Source organism: Onychomys torridus, chromosome 10 (assembly GCF_903995425.1).
Source record: "Onychomys torridus chromosome 10, mOncTor1.1, whole genome shotgun sequence".
Classification (NCBI taxonomy): domain Eukaryota; kingdom Metazoa; phylum Chordata; class Mammalia; order Rodentia; family Cricetidae; genus Onychomys; species Onychomys torridus.
The window spans coordinates 94550158-94564209 of NC_050452.1; the positions used below are offsets into that span (position 1 = coordinate 94550158).

Sequence of the window (14052 nt, forward strand, 5' to 3'; positions counted from 1 at the left end):
GGGGATTCATTTCAACCACATGGATTCAGTACAGGCAGGTCCTGTCACCTCTTTCCAGACTGAGCAAAGTGTCCCTGTGTAATCCCAAGGTTCCAAACAGCCAGCTCATGAACTAAGGACAGATCCTGGTCCCACAGCCTGGGTGCCTCCCAAACAGATCAAGCTATTCAATTGTCTCACTTATCCAGAGGGCCTGATCCAGCTGGGGGCTCCATAGCCTTTGGTTCATAATTCATGTGCTTCCATTCGTTTGGATATTTGTCCCTGTGCTTTTTGCAATCTTGGATTCAACAATTCACGCTCTTGCAGACCCTCCTCTTTCTCAACAGTTGGACACCTGGAGCTCCACCTGGGGCCTGGCTGAGGATCTCTGCATCCACTTCCATCAGTTATTGGATGAGAGTTCCAAGACGACTGTTAGGGTGTTTAGTCATCTGATCACCAGACTAGGTCAGATCAGGCTTTCTCTCAACCATTGCCAGCAGACTACAGAGGATACATCATTGTGGATTTCTGGGGACCTCTCCAGCACTCTGCCTATTCCTGTTCTCATGTGGTCATCATTTATCATGGTCTGTTATTCCACATTCTCCCTTTCTGTTCTTGATCCAGCTGGGATCTCCTGCTCCCCTAAGCTTTCTTTCCCTCAAATCTTGCCCTTCATTACTCCCACTGTCGTCCAGGTTGTTCATGTAGATCTCATCCATTTCTCTGTCATTGGGTGATCCCTGTGTCTTTCCTAGGGTCTTTTCTATGTAGCCTCCCTGGAGTTGTGTAGCAGACTAGTCATCTTTGTTTTACATCTAGTATCCTCCTATGAGTGAGTACATACCGTGTTTGTCCTCCTGAGTCTGGGTTACCTCACTCAGGATGATTTTTTCTAGATCCATCCATTTGCCTGCAAACCTTATGATGTCATTGTTTTTCTCTGCTGAGTAGTACTCCATTGTGTATATGTACCATATTCTCTTTATCCATTCTTCAGTTGAAGGGCATCTAGGTTGTTTCCAGGTTCTGGCTATTACAAACAATGCTGATACGAACATAGCTGAGCACATGCCCTTGTGGTATGATTGAGCATTCCTTGGGGGAGATGAATTCCCAATTTTCTGAGGAAGTGCCATATTGATTTCCAAAGTGGCTGTACAAGCTTGCATTCCCACCAGCAGTGGAGGAGAGTTCCCCTTGCTCCACATCCTCTCCAGCATAAGCTGTCTTCTGTGCTTTTGATCTTAGCCATTCTGACAGGTGTAAGGTGGTATCTCAGAGTCGTTTTGATTTGTATTTCCTGGATAATTAGGGATGTTGAGCAATTCCTTAAATGTCTTTCAGCCATTTGAATTTCCTCTGTGGAGAATTCTCTGTTTAGTTCTATAGCCCATTTCTTAATTGGACTGTTGGGAATTTTGATGTCTAATTTCTGGAGTTCTTTATATATTCTGGATATCAGCCCTCTGTCAGATGTGGGGTTGGTGAAGACCTTTTCCCATTCTGTAGGCTGTTGCTTTGTCTTGTTGACCGTGTCTTTTGCTCTACAAAAGCTTCTCAGTTTCAGCAGGTCCCATTGATTGATTGTTTCTCTCAGTGTCTGTGCTACTGGTGTTATATTTAGAAAGTGATCTCCCATGCCAATGCGTTCAAGAGTACTTCCTACTTTCTCTACTATCAGGTTCAGAGTAGCTGGATTTATGTTGAGGTCTTGATCCACTTGGATTTAAGTTTTGTGCAGGGTGACAGATATGGATCTATTTACAGCCTTCTACACATTGACATCCAGTTATGCCAGCACCATTTGTTGAAGAAGCTTTCTTTTTTCCATTGTACAGTTTTGGCTTCTTTGTCAAAAATTATATGTTCATAGGTGTGCGGGTTAATGTCAGGGTTTCCAATTTGATTCCATTGGTCCACATGTCAGTTTTTATGCCAATACCAAGCTGTTTTTTTATTACAGTGGCTCTATAGTAGAGCTTGAGGTTGGGGATTGTGATGCCTCCAGAGGTTGTTTTATTGTACAGGATTCTTTTGGCTATCCTGGGTTTTTTTTTTTCCATATGAAGTTGAGTATTATTCTTTCCAGATCTGTGAAGAATTGTGTTGGTAAATTGATGGGAATTGCGTTGAATCTGTAGATTGCTTTTGGTAAGATCGCCATTTTTACTATGTTAATCCTGCCTATCCATGAGCATGGGAGATCTTTCGATTTTCTGACATCTTCTTCAATTTCTTTTTTCAGGGACTTAAAGTTCTTGTCATATAGGTCCTTCACATGCCTAGTTAGCATAACCCCAAGGTATTTTATATCATTTGTGGCTATTGTAAAGGGTGATGTATCTCTGATTTCCTTCTCAGCCTGTTTGTCTACTTTATATAGAAGGGCTACTGATTTTTTTTTGAGTTGATCTTGTATCCTGCAATGTTGCTGAAGGTTTTTATTAGCTGTATCAGTTCCTTGGTTGAATTTTTGGGGTCACTCATGTATACTAACATGTCATCTGCAAAGAGGGAGAGCTTGACTTCTTCCTTTCCAATTTGTGTCCCCTTAATCTCTTTATGTTGTCTTATAGCTCTGGCTAGAACTTCAAGTACTATATTGAGTAAGTATGGGGAGAGGGGACAGCCTTGCCTTGTTCCTGATTTTAGTGGTATTGCTTTGAGTTTCTCTCCATTTAATTTGATGTTGGCTGTTGGCTTGCTGTAGATTACCTGAAAGCCTCCTTGGTGAGGAGTAGCTTTTATGGTACAAAAAGATGACATACAAGCTTCCAGAGGTGTAAAGCACCCAACAGTTCTCCCCAGCTTTGATGCCTATGAACCACAGCAATGACCAGCCTGGCACAATAATCCCATGGGGGCAGCAACCTTGATGGTAAGCAACAGCTCTCTAATTGGATTCAAGACTCAGTCAACCAGAAGGAAATCAATCATGCCTGGTACAGGAAATGGATCTATTTATGGCTTTAGAGTTCCCAGATCCCAGGGGAGAATCTACAACCGCCACTTGACTGAACCAGCACAATTTCTAACTATGTTTTAAATATTTGCCTTTCTCCACACAAGAAAGTGCAGCTCTTATCCCTCTTAAAGAAAAATATGCAGCAAATGGAAAGCATTACTGAAAACTACAACCAATCAAAGTGCACCTGCACCCAAGGCTCAGGGAACACGGTGGAAGACAGAGTAGGAAGATTTTGAGAGCCAGAGGGACAGGAAGTTACTGTGAGATTATGTCTCTTAGAAACAACAGAAGCAACAACATTCATGAAGTCTCAGCAACATGCCAACCTAAGCAGGGACTGAACAAGGGCAATGATAGACATGCTACCATGGAAGAGGGAAAGTTCACAATGCTCAACCATGGACAAAGAACTACAAGCAACTACAGAATGCTGAGAGTGGATAAAGTAGTCTTCTCCTGGGAAGAGGATACCAGTTTGTTATCTAGTACCAAGGATCAGCCCTGAAAACATGTACAAACATGTAACATTATACAGAATAAGCAGATTGTATTTATGTATTCAGGAGGAAAGGGACACAGTCGCAGACATGTACACATATGTAAAGAACAGCATAAGGAGGCTGTGAATTTGAACTCAAGCATGGAGAGTACAAGGGTGAGTTTGGGGGAAGGAAAGTGGAGGGGAAATGATATAATTATATTGTAATTCAAATATAAGGCATATTTTAATAAGTTTGGTCACAACATGACAAACTTGCTTTTAAAAGAATGAAATCAATAATAATATTTATTAAAAAGTTTGCAGTAGTACAAACCTATATATTTAGCTCTCTGATACTTCTGTGTTTAGAACAATATCATGAAAGACTTCTGTGCTTAGAATAATATCATGAAAGAATTACAGATTTTCTTTTTCCTTAAACTTTATTAAAAACAAATATATACATATAAATGTATATGTATATACATATATAACACATAAATTCTTTCTAAACTAAATTAATACCTAAGAGGACATGGAAGCATATGTGGAGATTGGTCATAATAGATTCTCACATACAAAAGAAAATAAAATGTGGGAAAATATGTCAGTGTTTTCAAGATGAGAACACTGCTGAATATCTGTATTCTGTATATTGGGCCTGTGAGAATGGGCTACCTGTTCTCTCCTTTCTGTCTTTTAAAACAAAAACTCACAAAAGTATCAATCCAATGTGAAAAATAAATAGGTTCTAAGTCAATCTGGGAAATCCATGTATTTAAAGGTTCTTTTTTGTTGACGTTGTTTTGATTTTGAAGGAAATCATGAACATCATGCAAGGGATCCATCAAAGTCACAAAGAAAAAGTGGCTCATGTATGCGTCCTGTCTGAAACACTTAACGAGGCTAAACACACTCAAAATCTGCCAGTGGCCTCTCTTCATCTGCTGCTGCGGAAGATATTTTTCAAGTGCTCTAGAGATGAGTGCAACAGAAACCAAGATCTTTTAGGAGCTGTAAAATCCCCTGAGGCGCTGATATCAACTGCAGGACAACTTTCAAAAGGTGAGAAACAAGTCTCTCTCACTCTCTCTCTTCCACCACCTTCCCTACATGACTGTAGCATTCAAAAATACACTATTGCTAAATACTCCTAAAGATGCAATAAAAACTGAGGATCTCATTTATTTAGAAATATATATATATATATATATATATATATATATATATATATATATATATATATGGCATGCATTTCACTACCTGTGATCTTAAGTTAATTTAAATGCTAACAACAGACTTATTTTTGTCTTCATTTATTTTTCTGTCTCTCTCCCATGACCCCAATGAGAAGTTAAGTAGTTAGCTTGACTTTAAATAGATATTTTTTAGCCTAAAGTATGTATCAAAGGTAAACATATTAAAAAAAAAAATCAGGTTAAGTCATGGTATTGTGAGAAGAGAGGGAAATTAACAGCAACAAATATTCTGAAACCAACTCATTTTGAAGGTTTCCCTGCTTTATAAAAGTGTTTGAAAATAATTATACTTGAAATGACAGAGATATGGCATACAAAAACTTCATTAACAAAGGAAAGCAACAAATACAGTGAATGAGAAAGGCCACGTTCAAGTACATCTTATACAAAATCATTGTTTGAATTACAAAATGAGCAAGAACTACTTTTGGTTGTTCAAAGTCAGAACTGAGATGTCCTTAGGGAAGGGTGTGGCTAATGCTCCCTGTCTTCAACAGTTTGTTAGACACATGCATGAGCTCAGCTTGTAAAAAGTCCTTGAGTTGTACACATTTGATTTGTACAGTTTTCTGTATGTATAAATCAGTAAAATCACATGTTCATATAAACACACACATAAACATATGCATGCCTCTTTGCAAGTGCTTTTATAGTTTAAAAAATTATAGGCAAGCATACATATATTAAGATTATGAGACTAGTTATGCTATGATATATACTAAAAAAGAAAACACAAAAATCATTATATATGAAATTCAGATTTCTTATACTTAAAGGGATTTGATGTCCAATTTATAATAAGGATTCCAAGACAAAAATAAAGTAAGCAAATTTATCAAGCTCGTGTATCATCTAGCATTTCTATGATATCTTAATAGGATTTGAAGGAAGTGTTTTACTCCAAGTATTGGCATTTTTAGAGAGGAGTGGGACAAATGAAATGCAGGGACATCCTGAGCTGAACAACAGTAAGTTTTAAAGCCACAGTAGGTGAAGCTAAAGGAAGGAGGCCACTCCACCTGTGCCTTTTCCATGTCCTTCTGCTTACACAGCTTGCATAGAAGTGAGCCAACTCTAACACCTTCCCACCCAAGGCTCTCTGATGTTACCTACCAGAATGAAATTTCCTCTTTTCATCTCCTCAATAAATGTAAATGAGAAAGGACTAAACTGCTTAGCCAAGGATCCTGCTGGCTGACTTTTATCTGTCGAGGATATTTTATGTGCAGGAACCATGCCTGGCTTATTTATCCATCAAGCCTGACTAATTGTCATAGTAAACCCCATTTGGTACTTTCAAGAGCTGGCTGAGTTAATGACTCAGACAATAGAGTTAATAATTGAAAGCAACACTGAATTCTAGCTGAAGTCCACATGGAACCTTACAGAAGTTATGCAGATGCTAAAGGTGATGATCACACTAAGTTACAAAAATATGTCAGATATTTCTTCTAAAAGAGTCTCTAAAATGCATAAGCACAACATGCAAAGAAACATCAAAGCTGAAGGAGTTCTTCATTAGCATAAGTAAATCAGACAGCATTATATCTTTACCCATTTGGACACTAACGCTGGTTGCACAGAAAAACATTAATTTGGCATTCCTAAAACTTACAATCTGGCAAAGAGAATATGCTATGTAGTAACTCAAACTACTTGATGTATAGATACAATAAGGAGGAATGTAAATTTTTGGAAGGATAAATAAATGTATTCTGCTGTTTGAACTATGTCATCCTTCCATATGAAAAGAATAGAGCAATAAATATAGAATATTAAAGAAGATGAGCAGATGAGAACAATGTCATGATCATTTAGATTTGGTAAAAGTACGTACAATTTGTGTGTGGGGTGGGGTGGGGTGGTGGTATTCACTGCAGATCAAACCCAGGACTCAAAGCCTTCCCAGCCTCAAGTCTATGCAATTCTGAGGATTCTGAACAAAGTGGCATCTCTCAATGGGATGCCAGATAGGACAGCTCTAGTGCAGATAAATGTGGACATCTTATCATATCTCTTTTATTTCAATGCCTAAATTTTTCATACTTAATGGAAGTGGACATCTCTTATCATATTTCTTTTAATTCAATGCCCAATTTTTTCATACTTAATTCAAAATTTAGTTCAAATTTCAATTTATGTAACTTTTTGAAAATTTACATAAAATGCATTTTATGTGTCTTTGTCTCATCTGTCTAAAGTATACATTTAACTGAGTAAGTTAGAAAGGTTTTTTACAACTTTATGCAAGGATATAATAACAATATTTTTTTGTACTTAGTAATAGTCCTCCCTCAAGTCATACTTAATATTTACACCCCAAGACAATATTTTTTAAAATGCTTAAATTTGACAACAAGAAATTCGTTTATCTAATATATACTTCAGAAAAGTTACTTTTCATTTTTATTTCATTTTAATGCATTCATCTGCTTAACATACACATGTTATTAGCATAGTATCCCAATCTCCATCATTTAACATGCTGTGGCTGGCATGACACTGCAGCAGTTTATTATAAAGGAGAAGGGTAGCCTTGGCCATCTGACCAGAGGGTCCCAAACATCTCTCTATAAGGATCAAAATATTTATTTTGCAAACTGAAAATGCAGTACACATAACAGTCCAAAGGTGAATGGCCACAGTTACTTTTGACAGCTTGGAAAGTCTGCGCTAAGAACTTACTAGGAGGATTTACTCGAAGAATTTAGTTGGTGCTGAAGGAAGGCCTCCACTACTGATTTGTCACTGTGTGTATATAGCCTGCATACTTCAGTTGATTGAGAGGATCCATTGTTAATAATTTTTGTAGTGATTACAAGATTAATGGATTGTTTTGGAATGATATTAATGAATGCACTAAAACAATTTTAAGTTAATGCTTCTGATATATACCTCATTTACCCCTAAACACAAAAACTAGGATCCTTCATTTGGTATACTTATAATGGAATCTATTCAATCTTATGCTTGATTACTTACCTAAAATAAATAACTATTAGCCACTATGCTGCTTATGGTAAACCTTTTCAGAGGGAATATTATACCAGCATGAATAAAAAAAGGCTAAAATCCTCTTAAATATAACATATTATTTAACTAGATGGAAGTTTGTCAGTTTTATAATACAGACAGACACACAAAATAGACAAACCAAATCCCATGACATGTGTGAAAAGAATTATCCTTCAGCAACTTTCAAATGACCCTGCTCATTGGGCACATAAGTTGTAATTTCTACTAATAATTTATACATCTATTATTGGTCTAAAGACATTGATTCTAACAGTGTACTAACCACACACAAAAATGTACAGAATTTTAAACATTAAGATAAAATGAGGCCAGTGGAACAGCTCAGTGGGTAAAACGCTTGCCTCCCGAAGCTAGAGATGTTCATTTAGTCCTTGAGCTCAGGTAGAGCTGGAAGGAGGAAGCCAACTCCATAAACGGTCCTTTGACCCCTATGTACCCATGATGACATGTGTGTGCTGTCAGACACACACACAACAACATAATTTAAGAGCAGAAAAATGGTTAAAATAAGGATGGCTTTTATAAACCAAAGTAGAGATAATCCCAACTGTGCTGTATGTCTCACTTATTTACCTCTGAGATTAGGGACAGAGTAGTAGGCATTGCTTTCTGTTTATGTCTAGCCTTCAATTTGGTGAGTTTTCTCTGTATTTTAATTTCTCTTCATTTAAAATAATTCCTTAATGGAATAATAAAAATTATCTGAGTAAAAATCCGTATGAAAAAGTGACCCTATCAATTATAAAATTATTCAGAAAAGTTATCACTTACTGATGCATTACTTAATAATTAATCACCCCGACAAAGTAGGAAGCATAAATATATACAAAGTGAATAACAATTTATTTCTGAGAAATTATTGAAATAGTGAACAAATATTTAATGTATGTATCTCTCTCTTTCACTCTCTATATAGAGATATACACATGTATATATGTATATGTGTATATGTCCCTCTATATATAATTAACTTTATTTATAAAGAACTTTTTATTATGACACATCTCAAATCTTCTTTGTATGGAAACAAACCTATCCTCTCCAAATCAAACATTTTCCCTTATCTCATGAAATTATATGCTACTTTAGTTCATATATTTCAACATGGTAATAATTTAAATAGTCAACAGTATTAAATACATTTCAAGTAATATATTGTAAATTAGTATTTTCTTAATTGTTTTCCAAGGTCAAATAATCCTTCATCAATTATCTGTTACTGTGTTTTGAATAATGATTATATAAATTACCCATTTATTTGATTATTTTATTTTTATTTGTGTGTATGTGTGTGTTGGCTTATCTGCATGTGCACCATGTGTGTCTAGGTGTCAATGAAAGTCAGTAAAGGGGTCAGAGACCCTGGAACTGGAGTTACAGATCGTAGCTAGTGTTTGCTTACCATGTGGGTTCTCTGTAAGAGTACCAACTGCTCTAAATCACTAGGCAGTATCTCTGGCCCCAGACCCAGCTTTCTGTTTTCTCTATTATTCTGACATAATTAAGAAATAATTATGAATAAGACTATTTCTGCACTATACATTTTAGTGAAATTTCTGGGGGAAAATTAATTTTGTCTCTTAGATAACCAAACCATTTTTAGAGAACACTGTCGGAACATAACACTAGGCAGAGTGCATCATTAAACTTACTAATTATGTTAATGAGTTTTTATTGTCCAAGTGCCATGGTGGGGATCACTGTACCAACCATTCCAGAGACAGGAGGAGTGAGCTACAGTGGACATTGCCAAATCCTTCTGAAACACGCGCCACTTTATACTCTTATCCACACTCAGTCTCTCAAGCAGATTTATGGTGAATCTTGATATAGGTGCAAGGAAGCAGTCTGGAGTCTGGGGCAACCTACCTTTGAGACATGATCTTATAGGCGTCGGGCAGATAGCATCGGATGTTCTCCATCTGCGCAGGGTCAGAGTCACAGATCTTGTCATCTGTCCTGCCGTAGTTGGCACTCTCGATCATGATGACATCTGTGCCAGGACAGCGGAGCTCAATGGGGTAGCTCTCACAGGAGAGCTCTCTGCGGACCACGGCCATGGGGATGGGGGCACGGCTGAAAGCTGGAGGAGGAGGGGGAGGAGAAGACAGCACCGTCATCATTGTACATCAAGGACATTACAGGCATTTGCTTCCCCAGCATCTGGGCTAACCTGAACATGGGCTAACACAGCTAGGACTCATCATTTAGATACAGAATATTTCTCTTCTTAGTAACCACGAATCGCAATCCCCACCCTAATCTAACTACTCCTTAAACCCTAAATTCGTTCCTACAAAACAGTGGCAAAAAAGGAACTCTGGATTTTTTCTTTTATGTGAAATTGATTGTTCAAGAGAAGCATGTACCAAATGTAGATAACTGTTCTGAAAAACATTAAAAAATATAGTTCACCAATTACATACTACTTTTCAAAATTAAATATAACCGATTCATATAAATTTAGTCAATATCATAAACAACAGCATAGGTATTTATTTTCATTTACTAACTTATTTCTCTAAAGGAAAATGTTTTCATTTTTTGCCTATAGTATTTTCTTATTGTGAATTACATGCCCAAGTTTATACATGGTATATTGTAAAAGTATTGTAATATCACAAAATATCCACATGAATCCTCTATGGCTGTCACAAGCAAATGTTCAGATTCTCATGTTTTAAGAGATTGTGTACATATATACTTAATTTTGCTACAGATTTTGGGTTCATGTCAATTTTAACATTTTCCCTTTCCCTTTCAAGTATAACATTGGAAGAAAGTTAAATGTTTAATTGTCATAAAAACTGACCAAGTCTCCCTTAAAACATATAATAGAAATTATAGCTGAAGTATTTACCAACCTTTGAAGAAGTAGATTTTAAAATAAGAGACATAGTCATGGGTAAACATAAGGGACAGATTAAATTTGCACAGTTGGTTAATTCCCTAATGAGTGTATCCATAACAATAATATTTACAATATATGGATCTTTCCATTGCTTTCTAAGCATGAAATGTGGAAGAAAGGCTGTGAGAAGATCATGGATGTGAAAAGCAGCAGCAGAGCAAGGTTAATGTTCTAACAACTTTGACCTCAGAGACAGTTGCTGTGGATAGCGCTCTGTGTAAATAAAGTTCTGATTGGCCAGTGGCCAGGCAGGAAGTATAGGCGGGACAAGAGAGAAGAGAATTCTGGGAAGTAGAAGGCTGGAGAGAGACACCGCCAGCAGCCGCCATGAGAAGCAACATATAAAGACACTGGTAAGCCACATGCCATGTGGCAAAGTATAGATTAACAAAAATGGGTTAATTTAAGATAGAAGAAGTAGATAACAAGCAGCCTGCCATGGCCATACAGTTTGTAAACAATATAAGTTTCTGTGTGCTTTCTTAGTTGGGTCTGAGCGACTGTGGGACTGGCGGGTAAGAGAGATTTGTCCTGACTGGGCCAGGCAGGAAAATCTAACTACAAACAGTGGTTGCTTTGAAAACATAGCTATTCTTTCAAAATTTAAAATGATATAGGCTTAAATTATTTCTATGTATGTGTCATAGACACTTTGTAAAACTACTGATCACGTTACCTAAAGTCATTGTGGCTGGGGTTGGAGGGTTGACTCAGAATTCCGGAGTACATACTACTCTTGTAGAGGATCCAAGTTTAGTCACCAAGACCCACACCAGGTGGCTCGTAACTGTCTGCAACTCCAGATCTTGAGAATCTAACATTTTCTTCTGGCGTTTTGGGAATCTACATTTATGCATATGTACCCAGATACAGGCACACATGTTTACATATAATTAAAAATATTTTTTTAAGATCTTTAAAAAAATAAGAAAAAGTACTTATGGCTACATTGTATACCTTGTCCCATTTATATTTCCTTTATGCTCTCTCTATTTTTCTTCTCTTCCACATACATGCATACACACACACACACACACACACACACACACACACAGAGGCACAAATGTAGCACACCTGTAACATTGATCACAGACATCATGATCCTCATGACATTAGCATCATGATCCACATGACATTAGCATCATGAAGTCTTATTATAATGTAATTTTCTTAGTTTACTTTGGGTCACATTTTGGCAGGGTATTGTCACAAAGTACAAATTTAATTCCTACTGTTCCTAAAATAATATATTCTTGTTTACCATTCAGAAATCTGCATAGCTGTCAAACATGCATACTTTTCTGATATCCAGATTTTACTTTCAAGAATAAAGACCATTTTTTCTTATATGAATTTGAAAGTAAAAACATGACTGAATGATAAAAAATGCTCCAGTTCATGAAACCAGTTTCATGGTTTTTGTCTGTTAATGGAATCATATGGATGTGTTCGTTTTCAGAAAACATATTTAAACATGTAAGTTTTAGAAAGCCTTAAAGCAAATTTTGAACATTTGTTAAAGGACAAGTTATTCCTTAGCCTTGGTTCAGCTATTTAGGGAGAATTATTTTGTAGCTCTTCTGGATCCTGCATTTATCTGGCTAATACTATGTTGATTTAGTCAATTCAGTTGAAATCAAGTAAATTTAACAAAGAAACAACACATAAGCAAAACACACCAACAGAGCCCATGTTGGTCTAAGTGGACAATTTGGCTGACTAAACTCATCAGTCACTTTTGTCAGAACATTGACATAGCTTTCATCTGGGTTGTCACTGTCAAAAATACCATTAAGAACCCAACACTAGACAGATGCAAAGTCAACTAAAATGTGGAGGCCCAAATTTTCCATGTATCTACTTTGGACATATAAAGATGACTTCCCCCCACCTCTGTGATATTTTGTACAAAGCTCCAAGTTCAATTGTATAAACTTTCTTCCTTTTGAGGTATAATTCACCCATTTTGGTAACCCAGTGACAAAATGCATTCCACAAATGATGCATGCATTGTTTCAAGGAATACATTCCTGGAGACTATAGCATTACCTAGTCAGCTATTCAAATAACTTCATGTTAAATGTCTTCACAATCATGAAAAAAGTATTTCCAGCTGCATTGTGCTCCTAGTTCCATGAGAGCTGCTTTAAAATTTTTTTCTTTTATTTACTTTATCTTTTAGACTTACACACACACACACACACACACACACACACACACACACACACACACACTTCCAAAGAGGGAGAGTGATTTAAGTTTAAAAAAAAAAACAAAAACAAGGTTTCCTTTTTTGTTCTCTTTTAATTATTATGCTACCAATAGAAAGGCTTTGGTGACAAAATACTAAGAAAAACAACTCCAATAACCCAAGGATAGGTAGTGAAGTTGTCTACTACATATATTTCAGGGTAACACTACTTTGAGCATGTGAAGTGGCAAGCTGACATGGGCTCTTGAGTGTGCTCTCTTTAATTTGTTTCCACTTGCACTCCATGAGGCAAATCTGGTTTAGCAAGGCACACACCACTGTAGATGCATATGTAGTTGCTGAACTAACTGGAAGGCATGGATGGGAAATCTGGTGACATCTGCTTCAATGCTAAACTTTAGTCCTAGACACTGGTCTGAGACTGAGGGAATAGGACTGAGTTAAACTTCTCTACAAAAGATGGCCAGAGGGAGACAGCAAGTTTGCTCATTCAGTAATATATATGTGTTACAAGCCTGACCTTAGTTAGGGTCTCCAGAACCCTCACATAAGTCTAGAAAAGAATTGGATGTTTCTAATCCCAGAGTTTGGATTTGGAACATACTCAGGTAGTTCCCTTGGTTACTGTAAACAGGCATTCTAGCCAAATTGATAAGCTCCAGGTTTAGAGCTCTTGTCTTTTTTAAAAAAAGTAATAAGGCGGAGAACTATCAAGGAAGATTTGTGATTTCTACCTCAGGCAAACACACACACACACACACACACACACACACACACACACACACACACACACGGCAAGAAAAGAGGGGGAGACAGACAGACAGGCAGAGAGCAGTCTCACAATGTGCCTCAAATTCCATGTCAAAGATATACGTTTGCAAAGATAATGAAAATATCTTCAAGCCAGGCGGTGGTAGTGCACGCCTTTAATTCCAGCACTTGGGAGGCAGAGCCAGGCAAATCTCTATGAGTTCAAGGCCAGCCTGGTCTACAAAGCAAGATCCAGGACAGGCACCAAAACTACACTAAGAAACCCTGTCTCATAAAACAAACAAACAAAAAATGTATCTTCTGCATAAGGTTCAATGATAAGATATTAACTCTAATTTTCATCATTTTTAGAACCTTCAGCCATCCTTTGCTAACATCTCCCCTTTTTGTAAGTCCCTCTTTGAGCTCTATCACCACCAGGTCAGA

General features: G+C 37.0%; 1 protein-coding gene across 24 annotated transcripts in view; it reads right to left on the reverse strand.

Annotated features, from left to right (window-relative positions):
* Adgrl3 (adhesion G protein-coupled receptor L3) overlaps window positions 1-14052 on the reverse strand; it is a 763485-nt gene that overhangs the window by 411166 nt on the left and 338267 nt on the right. For all 24 annotated transcript variants that reach the window (XM_036200955.1, XM_036200954.1, XM_036200934.1 and 21 more), the window contains one exon: window positions 9602-9815. In XM_036200955.1, coding sequence (XP_036056848.1) covers window positions 9602-9815 — 214 coding nt within the window. The remainder of the gene's footprint in view (window positions 1-9601; window positions 9816-14052) is intronic.